The sequence below is a fragment of the Salmo salar genome, chromosome 11 (assembly GCF_965601325.2).
Source record: "Salmo salar chromosome 11, fSalSal1, whole genome shotgun sequence".
In the NCBI taxonomy this organism is placed as follows: domain Eukaryota; kingdom Metazoa; phylum Chordata; class Actinopteri; order Salmoniformes; family Salmonidae; genus Salmo; species Salmo salar.
This window is the reverse complement of record NC_138301.1, coordinates 100,074,488-100,095,763: the sequence shown is the minus strand read 5'-3', so window position 1 is coordinate 100,095,763 and position 21,276 is coordinate 100,074,488. Positions and strand designations below refer to the sequence as shown.

General features: G+C 46.5%; 1 protein-coding gene across 5 annotated transcripts in view; it reads right to left on the bottom strand.

Moving 5' to 3' along the window:
• Nucleotides 1-21,276, bottom strand: part of LOC106563228 (retinoic acid receptor RXR-alpha-A) — a 153,569-nt gene that overhangs the window by 60,100 nt on the left and 72,193 nt on the right. For all 5 annotated transcript variants that reach the window (XM_014128611.3, XM_082958191.1, XM_082958190.1 and 2 more), the window contains one exon: nt 2,060-2,298. In XM_014128611.3, coding sequence (XP_013984086.1) covers nt 2,060-2,298 — 239 coding nt within the window. The remainder of the gene's footprint in view (nt 1-2,059; nt 2,299-21,276) is intronic.

Below are 21,276 nucleotides of genomic sequence, written 5' to 3'. Positions count from 1 at the left end.
AAGAAACTGGGGTGTTTATTGATGGAACGAGAGAGAGAGAGAGAGAGAGAGAGAGAGAGAGAGAGAGAGAGAGAGAGAGAGAGAGAGAGAGAGAGAGAGAGAGAGAGAGAGAGAGAGAGAGGAGAGAGAGGGAGGAGAGAAAGAGAGAGAGAGAGAGAGGGGGGGAGAGAGAGAAGGTTGGAGAGGGGGAGAGAGTGAGGAAGAGGGAGAAAGCGAGAGAGAGCGAGAGAGAGAAGGAACGAAAGAAAGAAAGACTGTACATAGCCAATAATATAACATTTGAAATGTCTATATTCTTTTAAAACTTTTGTGAGTGTAATGTTTACTAATGTTTCCCTTGTTCATTTCCCTTTTGTTTATTGTCTGTTCCATTTTCCCCCACATCCAACACCCGTTCTGCCAGTTACATTGTGTTAAAGGTTCCCAAAGATCACACATCCCTGGGACGCTCGTCTTTTCAGTTCGCTGCAGATAGCGACTGGAACGAGCTGCAACAAACACTCAAACTGGACAGGTTTATCTCAATCTCTTCATTCAAAGACTCAATCATGGACACTCTTACTGACAGTTGTGGCTGCTTTGCGTGATGTATTATTGTCTCTACCTTCTTGCCCTTTGTGCTGTTGTCTGTGCCCAATAATGTTTGTACCGTGTTTTGTGCTGCTACCATGTTGTGCTGCTGCCATGTTGTGTTGCTACCATGCTGTTGTCATGGTGTGTTGCTACCATGCTGTGTTGTCACGTGTTGCTCCCTTGCTATGTTGTTGTCTTAGGTCTCTCGTGACGTAGCATTGTGTTGTCTCTCTTGTCGTGATGTGTGTTTTGTCCTATATTTACATTTTGTTTAACTTTTTTTTTTTATCCCAGCCCCCGTCCCCGCAGGAGGCCTTTTTCCTTTTGGTAGGCCGTCATTGTAAATAAGAATTTGTTCTTAACTGACTTGCCTAGTTAAATAAAGGTTAAATAATTAAAACACTGGACAGAGTTCCTCTGAGATTAGGCTTTTTCTTTGCAACTCTGCCTAGAAGGCCAGCATCCCGGAGTCGCCTCTTCACTGTTGACATTGAGACTGGTGTTTTGCGGGTACTATTTAATGAAGCTGCCAGAATAGACTGACGAGTTTCCAGCGGTATACTCAACTAGTCTAAAGAATGACAGTTTTATTGCTTCTTTAATCAGTACAACAGTTTGCAGCTGTGCTAACATAATTGCAAAAGGGTTTTCTAATGATCAATTAGACCTTTAAAATGATAAACTTGGATTTGCTAACACAACGTGCCTTTGGAACACAGGAGTGATGGTTGCTGACAATGGGCCTCTGTACGCCTATGTAGATACTCCATTAAAAATCTGCCGTTCCCAGCTACAATAGTCATTTACAACATTAAAAATCTCTAAACTGTATTTCTGACCAATTTGATGTTATTTTAATGGACAAGAAATGTGCTTTTATTTAAAAAACAAGGATATTTCTAAGTGACCACAAACTTTTGAATGGTAGTGTATGTTTCCAATGCCAATAAAGCCCTTTGAAGTGAATAGAATTGAATTGAGAGAGAGAGAGAGAGAGAGAGAGAGAGAGAGAGAGAGAGAGAGAGAGAGAGAGAGAGAGAGAGAGAGAGAGAATGAAAGTACAAATGAGAGCGAGAAATAGGGGAAGAAGCCAGATAGCAAGGGAGAGAAAGAAGTATGTTGAGAAAAAGGGGAAGAGAACAGAATGGGTTGAGAGAGAGTGGAAAGATTAGGTCTGAGGGGGAAAGAGAGTGAAAGACATAGCTTAAGTATCAAACTTTGAAAAATAGAGGGTCATGGAAGGGCCTACCATGTTATCACAGGGTCCAGTACTAGGGACAGTTGAATGCCTATGACGGTTGTCTGTGTCTTGGGCAGGTGTGTGTGTGTGTGTGTGTGTGTGTGTGTGTGTGTGTGTGTGTGTGTGTGTGTGTGTGTGTGTGTGTGTGTGTGTGTGTGTGTGTGTGTGTGTGTGTGTGTGTGTGTGTGTGTGTGTGTGTGAGATATACAGGTATCAGTGTGTGTGTGAATCTGTGACAGGCCTTACCTGGGGGCTGACACTGGGGCCGTAGCCCATGCCGGGCGAGGACATGGAGTGTGGGCCCATGGGGGAGTTGATGACAGAAAAGGGAGAGCCCAGGCCGTTCATCGGAGAACTCAGGGTGCTGATGGGAGAGTGCAAGGAGCCTGAGGGCCCCATGGAGGACGGGTTGAGCAGGGATGGGTGCATGCCCCGGTGGGACGTGGGAGAGCTCAGTGGAGATGAGGTCACCTGACCTGATGAATCTACACACGAAAGGAGAAGAAAATATGTCAGAATTGGCAGCGTCGTTAGCAGCACTATTGTCGTTATCACTGATAATATGATAATCATGATCGTCATCAGCAGCATCAACATCTCCAACGTACTCTCAAAGAGAGCTGTTATTTGAATCATTACCAGAATTGTCTAGCGGTATTAACTTGCCGCAAAAGCCATTACTTTATGATCTATTCATATGTGATGAAAGATAAACATTGTGGACTGCAAAAAAACTGGAGGGTCTTGTTTCTCATGGTCTGAGTCTTTAGGTGCCTTTTGGCAAACTCCATGTGGGCTGTCATCTACCATAAAGGCCTGATTGGTGGAGTGCTGCAGAGATGGTTATACTTCTGGAAGGTTCTCCCATCTCCCCAAAGGAACTCTAGAGCTCTGTCAGAGTGACCATCGTGTTCTTGATCACCTCCCTGACCAAGGCCCTTCTCCCCCGATTGCTGTTTGGCTGGGCAGCCAGCTCTAGGAAGAGTCTTGCTGGTTCCAAACTTCTTCCATTTTAGAATGATGGAGGCCACTGTGTTCTTGGGGACCTTAAATGCTGCAGAAATGTTTTGATACCCTTCCCCAGATTTGTGGTTCGTCACAATCCTGTCTCTGAGCTCTACGGACAATTCTATTGACCTCATGGCTTGGTTTTTGGGACCTTATATAGACAAGTGTGTGCCTTTCCAAATCATGTCCAATCAACTGAATTTACCACAGGTGGACTCCAATCAAGTTGTAGAAACATCTCATGGATGATCAATGGAAACAGGATGTACCTGAGCTCAATTTCGAGTCTCATATCAAAGGGTCTGAATACTTCTGTTAATAAGCTATTTCTGTATTATGTTTTTAATAAATGTGCAAAAATAAAGAAATAAACCGTTTCTGCTTTGTCATTATGGGGTATTGTGTGTAGATTGCTGAGGAACTTGTTTTATTTAATCCATTTTAGAATAAGGCTGTATTTAACAAAATGTGGAAAAAAGTCAAGGGGTCTGAATACTTTACGAAGGCACTGTATAGGCCTATGGTCTAGGCTACATGAGATGTGCGAATATGATTTGAAAAGTCGCTAAGAAAAGCATGCGCTGCTTCTTACCTTAAGCTGGGCATCATTCACAAGAGATAATATATAATTCACAAGTGATAGGCTAATATTGTCACCCATCACACTATTCTTGTGTTTACGTATACTAAATAATATATGTGTGAAAAGGCTTTGATTTAGAATGGGCCATTATCATGCACATTTCTTGAAACATGGGCAGGGGAAAAGAAATACATGTCATCTATGCACTTAAATAGCAAATGGAGGACGTTTCTCCTGTGGTTCATTTTCATGCCAACCAGGTAGGCTATACTCCTGTTGTAAAGTGAAGCAATGTGCTTAATATTAGGAAAGTTGATCAATAAATATAGTAGGCCTAGCCTATAGAAAGCTGATGGGATCCTCCTCTTTTTAATAGAGGCCATCACTCTTGTTTTCTCACGAAATTGCATAGCCTATAAAAATGTTGCTCAACATGAGCTCATGGGCTCTCATGAAGTGTTTGATTAGATTTTAGATGACATTTACATTGATGTCAGAGTGATTATAGGGACAATAGAGTGCTGAGTACCAGGCAGTTAGCAAGTTTGGTAGGCTACTAATGACCATCAGCAGCATCAGAGCTTGAAGAAGCCTAATTTCCGTGACTAAACGGTCATGTAGAATTTGACTGCTGGCATGACTCGTGACTGCCGGTGTGGCGGTCACGAGTCATAATAGCCCTAGCCACGACCCTGATCCTGACCTTTTAACATGACAGCTGAGCTTGAGCTCTGCTCTGCAGGGCTGGAGGACGAGAGAGAGACAGTGGTGCTGCACTTGGGACAGCCTTCCTCTGCTCTCAGTGTCTATTAAGCTCTGAAACCTCTCCTTCTCCCTGTCTCTCTCTCTATCTGTCATCAAGGCAAAGGGTGGCTACTTTGAAGAATCTCAAATATAACATATATTTTCATTTGTTTAACACTTTTGATTGGTACTGTATATGTGCATACTACCTAAATTACTGTACCTCAACTAACCCGTTCCCCTGCACATTGACTCAGTACCGGTACCCATTGTATTTATTGTTATTTTATTGTGTTACTATATTTCCTTTAGTTTATTTAGCAATTTTTCTTACTTACTTTTTTAGAACTCTGCATGGATGGTTAAGGGGTCATACATAAGCATTTCACGGTAAGGTCTACACCTGTTGTATTCGGCACATGAGACAAATATATACAGTATATTTTTTGTTGTTGTTGACTCATTGCCTTGAACGGGCAGTCACTGGCATACCGGACACCCCCAAAGCCCCCACAAGGCAGTGGGGCCCACGAGCTCTGGGGGCCCATGCACATGTCATCCAAATCAATTTTTTTTAAACATTTAATAAATCATTTTGACAGTAACCTTCCAAAAAGTAATTCAGAAACCTTTTAAATGCCTATATGTACTAGGAAGCTAAGTGTTTGTTTCTTGGGCTTCAGCAATGTGACTGAAAAAGTGACTTGGGCCTTTAAAAATGAAACTGATTGAAAGTATAAGGGGATATCAGTGAACAAATGCTGTGTTCAAGGCTACGATGGTGCCAGTGCAATGACTGGCGCTTACTCAGGTGTTCAAAAGCACATACCAGACCGGGAGCCTAATGATTCTTAGGTAGTTCTTTATGAGTTTTAGTTTAGAAAACAGCTCATGCCATGCAGGTTCAGGTAGCCTATACAGGACAGTTGTATATTCAACACATTCTATTGGTAGCTGATTAGTATGCTGTTGCATCGAAAATACATTTTGCAATCTGCAATGTTTGAATTTCCAACATTAATCACTGAACAAATAATGACATTATTGCCACCAGCCAGCAGTCTAAAGATGGCAGCATTGTGACACTGTGTATAGCTTTGTGAAACGTTAGTTAGGCTTAACATGAGAAAATCATGACCAAATAGGCCTACAAATAAACATTTATTCATTAGCTAAAGCAAAGCTATACATGCCCTGGCTCCACAGGGGCGAACTCTGACCTTGTGGGGGGGTCAAGAGAAAATGTGTTATGCCAGTGCGGGCAGTCCGTTATGCTACCAGCTGTCATCACAGAGGATATGAAAGAGAGGGGAGGTGGGATGTACAGATTAGGCAGATCACTCTGTGCTTGGTGACAGGGCTATACATGATGACTATGGCTATATCTCTCCCTCCCTCTCTCAAATCTCATTATTTCACTTCCTCCTTTATGCCTCTGTCCACTACCCACTTTGTCAAGGTTGCTAACAACATAAGCTGGCTTTCAGTGCACCTTCGCTAAGAATGTGTCCTCAGATATGGAGAAACAAATGTAGAGCAGGCCTCATCCATCCCGCTATGTTTCATAGGGGGCTGAATTCCTCTTTTTCTGCACAACAAAATAAAACTGATGGATTTCTCAATTAGGTGACAGTTGAGAATAACAAGTCCAGTTCGGAGCGTTCTCCAGCAACGCTTTGTCTCTGTCTCGCTGACATCATGTGTGTGTGTGTGTGTGTGTGTTGGAGGTATTTCCTCAGTGAGAGGGGGACATGGGGCTTTACACCCCTCAGTCTCTCCTGGTCAGCAGGCTTCCTAACAGCAGCCAGGTTGCCAGCACAGCTCAGCCAAACACTTCCCCTGCATCCTGCTCTCTTCACGAGCACTTCCTGCAAACACGCCACTACCTCACAGTCACATACACAGGACGGGAGGGAGGGGCAGCCCTATCCACTCCCAAAAAACACTCTTCAATAAATGGCCAACTCTATATCAGTTCTATAATTAATCCTCGGACTGATGATATTCAAGTGCTTCCATTCTCATGACGACATTTTTTTCTTCAGATAATATCCGCCCATTGCTAAAAAAGCTCTACCTGAGCCAGCAATTCCTCAAATCCATCCTCCAATTGGGTTTTAATTCAGGGTGATAAAGCAGGCTGTGCTATTAGAGCTGCCAATCTGTCAAAGTGGGGCCTCAGTGGGGGGTGCAGGTTAGCTGACAGAGAGAGAGGAGAGGAGAGGAGGCCCAGGCTGAGGCAGGCAGGCCCTAACTCTCAGGGGATGAGTGAGAGCCAGGATGTGGGGCAACTCAAGCCTCTCTCTCTCTGGCTGTTAGCAGGGGACCAGGGCTCAGTGAAGAGACCAGAGCAGGAAGACATAAGAACATGACTGTATGTATGTCTGCTGAGTGCTGACCTTGCCTTGCCTGAGGCTGATTCTGTGTTTAGTCATAAGTGTATGACTCCATTTAGTTAAGTTAACCTAATTTATCATAAATGGGTACAGTGTACTGTATGTGTGTGTGTGCTCCCATGTGTGTGCTTGTGTGTGTGTGTTTGCCCACCAAGCCTAAGTAGCGCTTGCTTGTGTGTTCTTGTGCGAGTGAGTGAGTGGGTGGGGATGCCAGAGCAGGATTACAGATGGATGAAAAGGACTCTGGCTCTAATCCCCCCCAGAGAGGGGCACAGCTGTTAGAAGAGGGGACAGACAGGGTGGGGGTGGTGGGACAGTACTGCCACCACTGCAGTCTCTGTCACCACTGCAGTCTCTGTCACCAAGGTCACAGAGTGACACTGCGGAGCTAACCATTTTCTAAATTCTCTTCAAAGGCAGCAGGGAAAATCCAATCAATATATACCTTGGTGCTTCTATCCTGCCTCTACTGGGTCTCTTATTACCGTATCCGCTATAGCTGCCTGGGCTCCTCCCAGCTCTACTAGCCCTCTACTAGCAGCTCACTATGTTTTCACTCCAACTCGTTTTGTCTTTCACACACTCATTTTTGTCCCGACCTGTTGGGCTGGAAAGCGAAACATGTTTTACAAGTTGTCTGAAGAAACAAGGCAAGTTCCAGCGACCGTTTGTACTACCTGCACCGCACATAAAACAAATATGCTCACAAGATTAGATAAGAGTGTTTAAAAGAGAGCTGGAGGAGGGGGGAGGAGGGAGGGAGTAGAGGGGGGGAAATGGTGGCAGCATCCAAAAAACTGTGGCAGGCGTCCAGGTCCCCTCTGTGCCAACACAAAAGGTTGACACATGTTTTGATGGGGAATGAAAGTGTTTCTGAGCTTTGTCGTTCTGAATGGCTTCCAGCACTGCCTGCCTGCCTGTTCCAGGCTGTCGATTGGGTCGCGCTGCCGGGTACACAGAAGCACAACTGACAGATACAAATGAGGAAATTAGGGCCCATCTCAAAGGCAGGAGGCGGCAGAGTGCAACACTAAACACTCCACACGGGCAGGACTCTCCCTTGTGCTTTTTCTCCCTCCCTCCCTCCCTCCCTCCCTCCCTCCCTCCCTCCCTCCCTCCCTCCCTCCCTCCCTCCTTCAGTGTGCTTTCTTTGTGGAAACCAGCCAGGTCCTCTCATTCAGCTGAGCTGTGTTATGTTGTTTATAGGATGTGATAAGAGCTGAGATGAGAGGGGAGGTGTTTGGGGCATTCAGTATTCTACTCTGTGACATGAGGCCTGACTGCTGTACACAGGAGTCGGACTGGGAGGAGGCTGGGGAGGGGAGTTAGGTGAAGGGTGTCCCAGAGATAAATGGGAGTGGGTGGGAGGGTCAGGGGAGCACACCCCCAGAGATGTGAAAGGAGGGAGGGGAGGAGCCCAGGTCCTGGACCTCACACAGCAGTGGGACCCTGCCAGAGACCTGACTGCATGACTAATGTCTGCACTTGAAAATAAATTGGGTTCATTTATTAATTGTCCTGCTTCTCTCTCTCCCTCCTTTTATCCAAATTACTTACAGTCATGTATGCATACATTTTAAGTATGGGTGGACCTGGAATCAAACCCACTATCCTGGCATTGCAAGCACCATGCTCTACTACCTGAGCTACAAACCAATTCCTTCTTTCCCTGTTTCTGTCTTTCTTCCTCGCTTTTCTCTCTCTCTCTCTGCCTTCACCTCTGTTCTGGGGGTTGATAGTGTATAACTGAGCCACAGAAGGTTCACATTTAGTTTATCTCTCTGGAACAGTTACAGTATCATCATGCACGGAGAACAAAGCCACTTTGCATTCCTCTGAGGCAGAGAGCATAATAAAACCAAGCCCATTCTTACAAAGCCTGGTCTGTGCTCTGAGAGTTCTGTGAAGAGACAGTCAATTGGTTGGATCCTGTTAGTCTGTACTTCTGTTCAGACATATAAGGGTCTAGTTCAGTTCTGAAAGAAGAGGGATTATTTGTTTCAACACATAGAACCAGTGAGTCAGTGACTCATGAGTCATAACTCTCTAGGCCATGTGCTTTCAGAGGCGTGTTAGTGGCAGTGGTGGGATTTCTGATGGATTCCTAAAGCACCACCAGCCCATCAGCTCTGTGTTAAAGTGCTTCTGCCACCACCACGGGGTCCTGCATTATGAATAAGAACACCCCGTAACCGGACCCAAACGGAGAGGACCTAAAACCTCAGGAACACAGAGTCTGTTCCTAGCGCTTCTCTCATCTCCCTCTCCAACTGCCATCCTCCATAATTCAACTACCCAACGCCACCGGGGAGATTTGGTTGGAGGATGTGGGGGAGGGAGGGGGATAAAGTGACAACAGAACAGAGACTCTTCGAAATCCACGGAAATCACCGACGTCCAGTTTCCATGATGCACTCATCCTTCCTGCAGAGTCAGGACGACTCAACGTCAATGCCCACCACACCCCACTCTCTCCAGTCCCTTCACTTTAACATTGGGATACACACAGCAAATGCAAATGGTTAACTTCCCAACCCCTATATACCCACAACCCTCCATAGGCCTCTTCAGATCCTTAACAATGTCATAAAGACATAGATTTCCAGGAGGCATAAAACTGACGAGAGGAGCCTCAGAGCCGTATGCCACCTTGGCAGGGTCCTGGCTCAGACCCTATGCACAATAGGTTTTCCATGCTGCTCTTATGGCAGCGGTACACTCCAGAAATGATGCCATTGCTGATAAACAGTCCAGGAAAAAATTGATAATTTCACAGATTTTCACAGCCTTGTACTCAGCACCAAGACCAACGGGAGCCTCCATCCTCTTGGTGAATCATTCACACGTTAATCGTCTCATTACAGCGGCTAGGCTAATAAACCAGCACTTGAGTTTGGGCTTTCTTATCGACGCAGCCTTGTGCAGCCACTTCCCTCTTTTGAGGCTCCGCGCAAAATCTATTACTCACAAAGATGTTTGGAGGTAGGAGGAATGGCGGTTTGAAGCCCCCAGAGTGAGCACCGCGCAGGGCAGCCGCAGCAGTGAGGATGAAACAGCCGTCATTAGCATTTCTCAGGGAGGTTCTGGTGTATTCACAGATATGAGGGAGAGAAAACAGAACCCAATCCAAAGAGGCCCACGCCGCTGTTGCATAATCCCAGGGCCCAAAAACTAAAATGAAAGGGAATGAAGAAATTTGCATGCTCATTTGGAGTGCTTTAACTACGATGTCTGAATCCGCCGAGAAATGACAAGTAACTACCTTGGCACTTTATCCAGGATGCTTGACGAGAAAAGTGACTTCTGTGTACGTGTTAACAATATTTATGAGACATTTATTATGATACTCCTCACACTCGCTATCAATAATTTAACTGATGCGCTGTTTATTATGATGACTTTCTCAATGCAGGACAATTTTTAGTTGTTGGTGTGTGAGTGTGTGCTCATTAATCAGGGAGACTCTCTCTCTGGGTTTGTATAAACAGGCTAATCTGGTCCACACAGTTTAAGCAGTCAGAGTAAATATTCCAGCCTGATGTGTTTACTCTGTGGCAAGGGGGAGCTGGCAAGAAAGGACAGGGTGTGAGGTAGGTGGGGGCTCAGGGTGACGGCTATTGCTTTCTCCGGCAGTCATGACGAGAGGAGATGTGAGCCGACAGCAGAACCGCAACTGTCACGGGAGACTCTGGGAAGCCTAAATAAAGGTATTATTCTCCTCTCCCCTCTCCTCAACCCGCTTTCTCTTTCTGAAAAGGCCCCTATCCCGTCTGCAAACCACATGTACAGTGAAAGAAACAAAAAACGGGGGAAAAACGTCAATGCTGGAAAAGTGGCTGGAAGGAACCCAAATAGGCCACCCATACCATCTCAGTAGGTGGGCCGCTAACGACCATCATTTGATACGGAACGTTGATATAACCTCATTCTCTTCTTTTATCTGTTGACACAACTGGCTTCCTTAAGGATTTAACTCTCTCTGTCCCTCTCACTCCTCTCCCCATGGCTGTGCCATCAGTCGGAAGAAAGAGCGTTTTTCTCTGGCTATGAGAGAATGAGCGGAGCGGCCTGGCTGACTGAGGTGGCTGGAGAGGCGACAGAGACGCGGTTGGCCACGTCTAAGTGCCAGATAAGCTGCAGATTACCAGCGCTATCACCAACTGTGGCCTTGCTGCCAACACTGTGATCTGCTGATATGGCCTAATTGTTCTCTTTCGCTCCGAGGTGATACGGCATCTCTCTGTGAGCCAGACAGCCAGTCAGCCCCACCAGCAGCAGCGCTAGCTGGGGAACAAAAGAGCAGATGCTGCTCAGAGCAGATATAGCTGGGCCAGGCCAGGCAGCACTACACTACACTCTCCATCCAGAGTGCCTGGCTGCCACAGAGGTTGATCTGTTCTGGAGAGCTTCCTACTCAGTGAAATTGATTTAGGAGTTTGGAGAGCGGCCAAATGCAGGGACGTCTGATAGAGCGATTCTCTGAATGAACTCGAAACAGTATTGATAAAAGGAGCATGTATTTGTAAGGGATTCGGGTCAATGCAAATGTTCAGTTTCATGTAGCATGACAGGGATCTCTATCATATCATTGTTCCTGTCTCCATCAGTGAGTCCATGGGATCTGTCTTACTGTAGTCACACACTCCGTCATCTTCATGGCCACACCAATACATGGCCAGAAGTTCACATCCTGACAGGTCGGATCACACACAAACACACACACCCACTATTTCCTTTCAGTCCAAATCCATCTCCGCATTTACCTGAAAACGACTTTACATCCTCCCCTCATATCTCGCCATGTCCCTTTGAGCCCTTCAGCTGAAGCTATGACATGCCATTCCCTTGTGTGACAGCCTGGGAATCACACTCATCAAGCCGGGGAGGCACATTCCTCCGGGAAAAAACTGCTTGAATCAAAGTTGTTTCCATTTCATTTCAACAACAAAAATCTATGTGATGACGTTAAATCAACATGGAAAACTGATTGGATTTGCAAAAAGTCATCAACTTAAGGGAATTTGGTATTTTTTTCACCCAACGTTCAACCTAAATCCAATGACATTGTGATTTACTTTTTGGGATTTCACGTTGAATTTGCATTAGTTGTCAACTCAACCAAATGTAAATCAAAAATACACGTTGAACTGACGTCTGTGCCCAGTGGGATGTTTATTTCTACATCAGAGATAGGCAGGCTGCAGCGTCCCCAAGCCCTACCGCTCTCCTCTCCTCCAGAACTGTATCTGCCTGACAATGGTTGAGTTGATTAGAGCGGGAGCGAGACATTACATGTAAAGGTAATTACTGAAGCAGGACAACCTGTGGAGTCCTCCCCGGAGAAGATGATTACATCTGCTGCTGCCGGGTCAGCCCGGCCTCCCCTGGGCTCTCTGAAGACTCATTACCTTGTCAGAGGCAGGGCAGCGCTACGTAAATACGCCGCTAACAGCTAGCGCTAGGTAGGCAGCCCTGCTTTTACACAGAACAGAACGGCTCCGGATGGAGCTCAAGCTCTTCGAGAGAAAAGGTGTTTGACTCCATAGATGGATGATTACGTGAGAGCTGTAAGAGCCTGCTCTCGGCTCCTCTGTGGATCACCTACTATTATTAGGAAGATAGGCTAGCTTACTGTTTTACAGGTTTCCTTTAACCGAGTGGACACGACACAGCTCTGATTACAGTACTGTAGGGCTCTCAACATGGTCACATGGCTGCAAGAGCTGCTCATTGCAGGGACTATTTGTGTGTTCTCTGTAATATGCTTTGCAGTAAACACCGTGATTCGGGGCAGCCAGGAAGCTATGATTTAATGTTGAGCTTCCTCTTTTGTTGGCTATCTGAAATTGTACGCAAGCACTAGAGATCAAATCACAGCTGAGAGCCTTATCTACCCGCCTTGTTGCCAAACACACACACACACACACACACACACACACACACACACACACACACACACACACACACACACACACACACACACACACACACACACACACACACACACACACACACACACACACACACACACTCGGACAAAGTTTGATATCAAAAAGAAACAGGCTAGATTATAACTAAAATGTACAACTGGTTTAGAACAGCTGTCACATTCATTCTCACTTCCAATGGTCATCATAAGAAATGATTCCGTATGAGAAGATCGCTATCTAAACTGAGGCCCCAGAAGGGTGAGCTGCAGCAGTCTGGGCCTGAGGAGCTCTGAGTTGTGTTTCCCATGCATCACCCTGCAGGGTAGCTGGGGCCCTGCAGCCTCTGCTTTTATGAGGCGTGAGGGGAGTCTGGTGGCCAGGACCTGTGCCTTCCCCAGGCCTGAAGAACTCTTCAGTGGAAAACCACAGGGTCCATTTAGTCGCCACTCAAGTCTAGGCAATTAGACAGAGAGAGGGAACAGGAAACCTTAAGAGGGAGGAGGAGGATACAGTAGGCTATGGGGCCTGAAACCATGTCTGAGTAGGACTGAGGTCTAATAAAACCATCCAACCACAGTTATGAATTATGACAATTATTAAGGAATAAGAACAGAATGGCAGTTCGTTCTACTGGTCAAACCACACTGAGGAATCTAACAGTCTAACAGACGACTGGCTCTTTCTGTAGCGAGCCTTTTCCACTATTCTACTACTGTGCATTCGCAAATAATTCAGACCCCCCTTCCACATTTTGTGATGTTACAGCCTTATTTGAAAATTGTTATTAAATAATATATTCCTCATCAACCTACACACAATACCCCATAATGACAAAGTGAAAACAGGTTTTTATAAATTGTTACATAAGTATTCAGACCATTTTCTATGAGACTCGAAATTGAGCTCAACTGCATCCTATTTCCATTGATCATCCTTGAGATGTTTCTACAACTTGATTGGAATCCACCTGTGGGAAATTCAATTGATTGGGCATGAATTGGAAAGGCACACACCTGTTTATATAAGGTCTCACATTTGACAGTACATGTCAGAGCAAAAACCAACCCATGAGGTCGAAGGAATTGTCCGTAGAGCTCTGGGACAGGATTGTGTCGAGGCACAGATCTGGGGAAGGGTACAAAAACATTTCTGCAGTATTAAAGGTCCCCAAGAACACAGAGGCCTCCATCATTGTTAAATGGAAAAAGTGTGGAACCACCAAGACTCTTCCTAGAGCTGGTCACCAGGGCAAACTGAGTAATCGGGGGAGAAGGGCCTTGGTCAGGGAGGTGACCAAGAACCCGATGGTCACTCTGGCAGAGATCCAAAGTTCCTCTGTGGAGATGGAAGAACCTTCCTGAAGGACAACCATCTCTGCAGCACTCCACCAATCAGGTCTTTATGGTAGAGTGGCCAGACAGAAGCCACTCCTCAGTAAAAGGCACATGACAGACTCTCAGTCCATGAGAAACAAGATTCTCTGGTCTGATGAAACCAAGATTAAACTCTTTAGCCTGAACGCCAAGTGTCACGTCTGGAGGAAACCTGGCACCATCCCTACGGTGAACCATGGTGGTGGCAGCACTATGTGGTGGGGGTGATTTCCAGCGGAAGGGACTAAAAGACTAGTAAGGATCGAGGGAAAGATGAACGGAGCACAGAACAGAGAGATCCTTGATGAAAACCTGCTCCAGAGTGTCCTTGAGTGGCCCGGCCAGAGTCCGGACTTGAACCCTATCGAACATCTCTGGAGAGACCTGAACATAGCCGTGCAGCGATGCTCCCCATGCAACCTGACAGAGCTTGAGAAGATCTGCAGAGAAAAATGGGAGAAACTCCCCAAATACAGGTGTGCCAAGCTTGTAGCATCATACCCAAGAAGACTTGAGGCTGTAATCGCTGCCACGGGTGCTTCAACAAAGTACTGAGTAAAGGGTCTTATGTTTTTTATTTGTAATACATTTGTAAACATTTCTAAAAATCTGTTTTTGCTTTGTCATTATGGGGTATTTTATGGGCTATAACGTAACAAAATGTGGAGAAAGTCAAGGGGTCTGAACACTTTCCGAATGCACCGTATAAGTACTCAGAGTGGGGTTGTGAATACATCTGATGATGGTAATACATGCTAACGATAGCAAGAGCCTTGGCCTCAGTGTCTGTGTTAATAGATCACATGGGGGAAACTTCGAAAATGTGTATCGGCGTGTGTGTACGTGTGGATTTGATCGTGTGTGTGTGTGTGTGTAGGATTTGTCCTTGGCCTTTGTCCGAAGCAGATGTTTCTACACATCACTCCACATATACCCTTGTAGGTTTGAGAGAGATATTATAATGGTTCATAAAAACTATAATTTCTCTCTTACACAAAGCTGGGTTTACATGTCATTTAGGATAACAGATCCTTTTCAATTTGCGTCAGAAAGACAAAAGAACCTGGTTCTCATTTCATTTTGGAAAAACAAAAAAGAATAGGATCTGTTTTAGTGGGAAGCCTGAATTTATTGACCATATAACAAGCCTTTGAAATATTTTTTTTCTCCCTCAGTTTTTTTCTGAATATTATTATTTTCTTCTGGGCTGTGCAGTGCTGGGACTCTGCGTAATGAAACCCAAATGGAGAATGATCTGGCTCTTGGCCCTGTTCTGTGCTGGAACAGAGCAGCAAGGGGGCCGCAGGGTGGGTTTGCCAGCCCCAGCCTTCCCCAGAAACATAGAGACGGCAGTCCTCCAGTCCAGGCCCCAAGGGTGAGACTGAGGGGGAGTTGAAGAGGAGGGGGGGGGGGGCTGCTCTGGGAAACTATGTGTCTACGTGCTGCAGGAAGAGGCCTCGCGAGTCAGGGGGAACACACGCGCCTCACTGGGGGGTGGGGGGGGGGGGGCAGGGTGCCTGTGTGTGTGTCATATCGAATGTGTGCTTTTCACATTTCCGTCAACTCTCAGCAAACAAATAACAACATAAAACCCAGGAGGGGGTCGGTAAAGGAACCGCGAACTGTGGAGGGGGTAGTTGTGATTCCAAGACAAACAGAATCATCAAATATAGTGAGGGTTCCTATTGAAGGATGATCCCCTGTCTATCTCTCACGCAATATAGAACACCATGGATATGAATGTTTGGCTAGCAGAAGCGTATTGAGGTTTCAGCGTACACATACTAAGTCAGGGGACGAGGCGTAAGGCCACACAAACCAAGGGACCACGTCCAGGCATTCACCAGACATCACACCAAGGGACCACGTCCAGGCATTCACCAGACATCACACCAAGGAACCACGTCCAGGCATTCACCAGACATCACACCAAGGAACCACGTCCAGGCATTCACCAGACATCACACCAAGGAACCACGTCCAGGCATTCACCAGACATCACACCAAGGAACCACGTCCAGGCATTCACCAGACATCACACCAAGGAACCACGTCCAGGCATTCACCAGACATCACACCAAGGAACCACGTCCAGGCATTCACCAGACATCACACCAAGGAACCACGTCCAGGCATTCACCAGACATCACACCAAGGAACCACGTCCAGGCATTCACCAGACATCACACCAAGGAACCACGTCCAGGCATTCACCAGACATCACACCAAGGGACCACGTCCAGGCATTCACCAGACATCACACCAAGGAACCACGTCCAGGCATTCACCAGACATCACACCAAGGAACCACGTCCAGGCATTCACCAGACATCACACCAAGGAACCACGTCCAGGCATTCACCAGACATCACACCAAGGAACCACGTCCAGGCATTCACCAGACATCACACCAAGGAACCACGTCCAGGCATTCACCAGACATCACACCAAGGAACCACGTCCAGGCATTCACCAGACATCACACCAAGGAACCACGTCCAGGCATTCACCAGACATCACACCAAGGGACCACGTCCAGGCATTCACCAGACATCACACCAAGGAACCACGTCCAGGCATTCACCAGACATCACACCAAGGAACCACGTCCAGGCATTCACCAGACATCACACCAAGGAACCACGTCCAGGCATTCACCAGACATCACACCAAGGGACCACGTCCAGGCATTCACCAGACATCACAGCAGATGACCACTTCACACCAGACAAACACCTCCTCGGCCAACAACATAATAGATACACAGCCAATTATGGGCTTGTGTTGAGAATCCAACCAATAGAAAACAGGCGCCAACAAAGCATCTGTCAGAGAAGTCATGACGACAACAAAACCCTGCTGGCTAAAATCCTAGCTCAAACAAATGCATATTTCTTAAAACATCTTTCCTTCAGTCTCCACCATTGTAAGCCAGTTGTATCTTATTGCACTATGGGGATCACTATTGCGAGTGATTCCAGTTGTTTCTGCCAGTTAGCAGGACAGAGGGCCATCATAACTGATTACACTGATATTGTGTACCTGGAGAGGTGATTTTCAGGACAGCACCAGTTGAAACAGGGACACATCCCATTGATGTATTATAGGCAGGTAATCCTTTAGGGAGAAAGACACATGGACCAAGTCAACCATCCTAATAAGCATTAACGGTTATGGCATCCATGTAGCGCAGAGGATCAAACCAACATTCTGTTCCTTTCTCTCAGTACCTTCTTCCTTCCTTCTCTATCTCTCTATTTCTCTCTCTCCCTCTCTCTATTTCCATCTCTCTCTCTCTCTCTCTCTCTCTATTTCCATCTCTCTCTCTCCCTCTCTCTATTTCCATCACTCTCTATTCCATCTCTCTCTCTCTCTCTCTTCCTCACTCTATTTCCATCTCTCTCTCAACTTCTCTCTATTTCCATCTCTATCTCCCTCTCTCTATTTCCATCTCTCTCTCTCTCTATCTCTCTATATCCCTCTCAATGTCCATCTCTCTCTCTCCCTCTCTCTATTTCTATCTCTCTCTCCCCCTCTCTCTATTTCCATCTCTCTCTCTCCCTCTCTCTATTTCCATCACTCTCTATTTAGATCTCTCTCTCTCTATTTCCATATCTCTCTCTCTCTCTCCCTCTCTCTATTTCCATCTCTCTCTCTCCTTCTCTCTATTTCCATCACTCTCTATTCCATCTCTCTCTCTCCCTCACTCTATTTCCATCTCTCTCTCAACTTCTCTTTATTTCCATCTCTATCTCCCTCTCTCTATTTCCATCTCTCTCTCTCTATATCCCTCTCAATGTCCATCTCTCTCTCTCTATTTCCATCTCTCTCTCTCCCTCTCTCTATTTCCATCTCTCTCTCCCTCTCTCTATTTCCATCACTCTCTATTTACATCTCTCTCTCTCTATTTCCATATCTCTCTCTCTCTCTCCCTCTCTCTATTTCCATCTCTATCTCCCTCTCTCTATTTACATCTCTCTCTCTATCTATCTCTCTATATCCCTCTCAATGTCCATCTCTCTCTCCCTCACACTCTCTCTCTATATCCCTCTCAATTTCCATCTCCCTCTCTCTCTCTATCCCTCTCAATTTCCATCTCTCTCTCCATCTCTTTCTCTCTCTCTCTCTCTCTCTCTCTCTCTCTCTATCCCTCTCAATTTCCATCTCTCTCTCTCTCTCTCTCTATCCATCTCTTTCTCTCTCTCTCTCTCTCTCTCTCTCTCTCTCTATCCCTCTCAATTTCCATCTCTCTCTCTATCTCTCTATCCATCTCTCTCTCTCTCACTATCCATCCATCCATCCATCTCTCTCTCTCTCTCTCTCTCCATCTCTCTCTTTCTCTCCTCTCTCTCTGTGTATTTGTTCATCAGACGGGGTCCCTAGAGGAGGATGATAATCCTGGTTTGGGAGAGTCTGTCTTTCATGTCCTGTGCTCAGTGCTGGCGGATCCCTGCCTTCATCTCCAGAGGCCTGCGTCAGCTTCCTGTCTCCTCTCCTCCTTCTCTTCCTCCTTTACTCTCCATCTCTTTCCCTCTGTCTCCCTCTGTTCCTCTGCTGCTCACGTTTTCACCCTCTCATAATGTTTTTCTTTCATTATGCAGGCGGAGGGTGCTGGCGGGGACGTGACCAGCGTTCGCTGCTGCTGCCACTGGCATTTAGACAACAAAAACACAAACACTGAGCACACACAGAGGTGTTGGAAAGTGAAATGAAAGTATTCTCCGCCACCAAGTGACTTTATTACTCCAGGGAGAGGTTTCTGTTGAGCACAGTAGGTCTCAGAGACTAAACCTGACCAAGACAGGTATTAATAAGCAGATGGAGTTTTGACATCTTGACCGCCTCGTTCTGTATTGTCTCAGTCAGTCATGAGGAGGGAGAGATACTTCCTTCAGTTTTTTTATATATGTATATTTTTCAATTTAACTAGGCAAGTCAGTTAAGAAGAAATTCTTATTTTCAATGACAGCCTAGGAACAGTGGGTTAACTGCCTTGTTCAGGGGCAGAACAACAGATTTTTACCTTGTCAGTTCGGGGATTCAATCCAGCAACCTTTTGGTTACTGGCCCAACGCTCTAACCACTAGGCTACCTGCCTCTAACCGCTAGACTACCTGCCTCTAACCGCTAGACTGCCTGCCTCTAACCACTAGGCTACCTGCCTCTAACTGCTAGACTACCTGCCTCTAACCGCTAGACTGCCTGTCTCTAACCACTAGGCTGCCTGCCTCTAACCACTAGGCTACCTGCCTCTAACCACTAGACTACCTGTTTCTAACCACTAGACTGCCTGCCTCTAACCACTAGGCTACCTGCCTCTAACCACTAGGCTACCTGCCTCTAACCACTAGACTACCTTCCTCTAACCACTAGACTACCTGCCTCTAACCACTAGACTACCTGCCTCTAACCACTAGACTACCACTAGACTACCTGCCTCTAACCACTAGACTACCTTCCTCTAACCACTAGGCTACCTTCCTCTAACCACTAGGCTACCTGCCTCTAACCACTAGGCTACCTTCCTCTAACCACTAGACTACCTGCCTCTAACCACTAGACTACCTGCCTCTAACCACTAGACTACCTGCCTCTAACCACTAGGCTACCTGCCTCTAACCACTAGACTACCTGCCTCTAACCACTAGGCTACCTGCCTCTAACCACTAGACTACCTGCCTCTAACCACTAGGCTACCTGCCTCTAACCACTAGACTACCTGCCTCTAACCACTAGGCTACCTGCCTCTAACCACTAGACTACCTGCCTCTAACCACTAGGCTACCTGCCTCTAACCACTAGACTACCTGCCTCTAACCACTAGGCTACCTGCCTCTAACCACTAGACTACCTGCCTCTAACCACTAGGCTACCTGCCTCTAACCACTAGACTACCTGCCTCTAACCACTAGGCTACCTGCCTCTAACCACTAGACTACCTGCCTCTAACCACTAGGCTACCTGCCTCTAACCACTAGACTGCCTGCCTCTAACCACTAGACTACCTGCCTCTAACCACTAGGCTACCTGCCTCTAACCACTAGACTACCTGCCTCTAACCACTAGGCTACCTGCCTCTAACCACTAGACTACCTGCCTCTAACCACTAGGCTACCACTAGACTACCTGCCTCTAACCACTAGGCTACCTGCCTCTAACCACTAGACTACCTGCCTCTAACCACTAGGCTACCTGCCTCTAACCACTAGACTACCTGCCTCTAACCACTAGACTACCTGCCTCTAACCACTAGGCTACCTGCCTCTAACCACTAGACTACCTGCCTCTAACCACTAGGCTACCTGCCTCTAACCACTAGACTACCTGCCTCTAACCACTAGGCTACCTGCCTCTAACCACTAGGCTACCTGCCTCTAACCACTAGGCTACCTGCCTCTAACCACTAGGCTACCTGCCTCTAACCACTAGGCTACCTGCCTCTAACCACTAGGCTACCTGCCTCTAACCACTAGACTACCTGCCTCTAACCACTAGGCTACCTGCCTCTAACCACTAGGCTACCTGCCTCTAACCACTAGGCTACCTGCCTCTAACCACTAGACTACCTGCCTCTAACCACTAGGCTACCTGCCTCTAACCACTAGGCTACCTGCCGCCCCTGTCTGAAGCAGATGGTCATCTATCTGTGCCCCTCTGAGAGAGGACAGGAGATTTTTAACATCTTGATTCCAACAGCCTCCTTTTGTATTTTGTCGCAGGTCAGTCAAGAGGAGGGAGAGATCCTGTACTTCTGTTTCTTCTATCTGAGCCCCTATGAGAAAGTCCTGGTGTGCAGGTAAGATCAGCCATCCCAGAGGGTTTTCATTGTGTCTGAGCTCAGCTGCCTTTTGAAGAGCTCATCTCTTCTCCTGGCAGAGCTGGACAGCTTTAATTTTAGTAGAGGACAAATATGTAAGAGCCTAATCCTTAATAATACATGCTTGTATTCCTCACTCACACGCATGTGCGCACGTACGCACACACCATTCCCAAACTCCTCTCCCTGCCTTTAATGACTCCAAACCTGTAATACTTCTTATAAGGCAGTCATACTTTTTTAAAAACCAGGCAAGTCAGTTAAGAACAAATTCTTAATTACAATGACAGCCTAGGAACAGTGGGTTAACTGCCTTGTTCAGAACGACAGCATTTTAACTTGTCAGCTCTGGGATTTGATCTAGCAACTTTTCAGTTACTGGCCCAACGCTCTAACCACTAGGTTGCCTGCCACCCCACTTTGAAAGGCTCTCCACAGAACAACGGTCTCTCAGTCCTATCTAAAGGTATCTTTTCTAATGCCACGCTATGGAACAATGATGTGCATTTGATGTGATATTCTCACTGGGAAATACATTTTCTGGAAACGTTTATTCCCATGAGATCAAATTCATATTTATTTGCGTGTGCCTCCGAGGCCCCGAATGCCCAT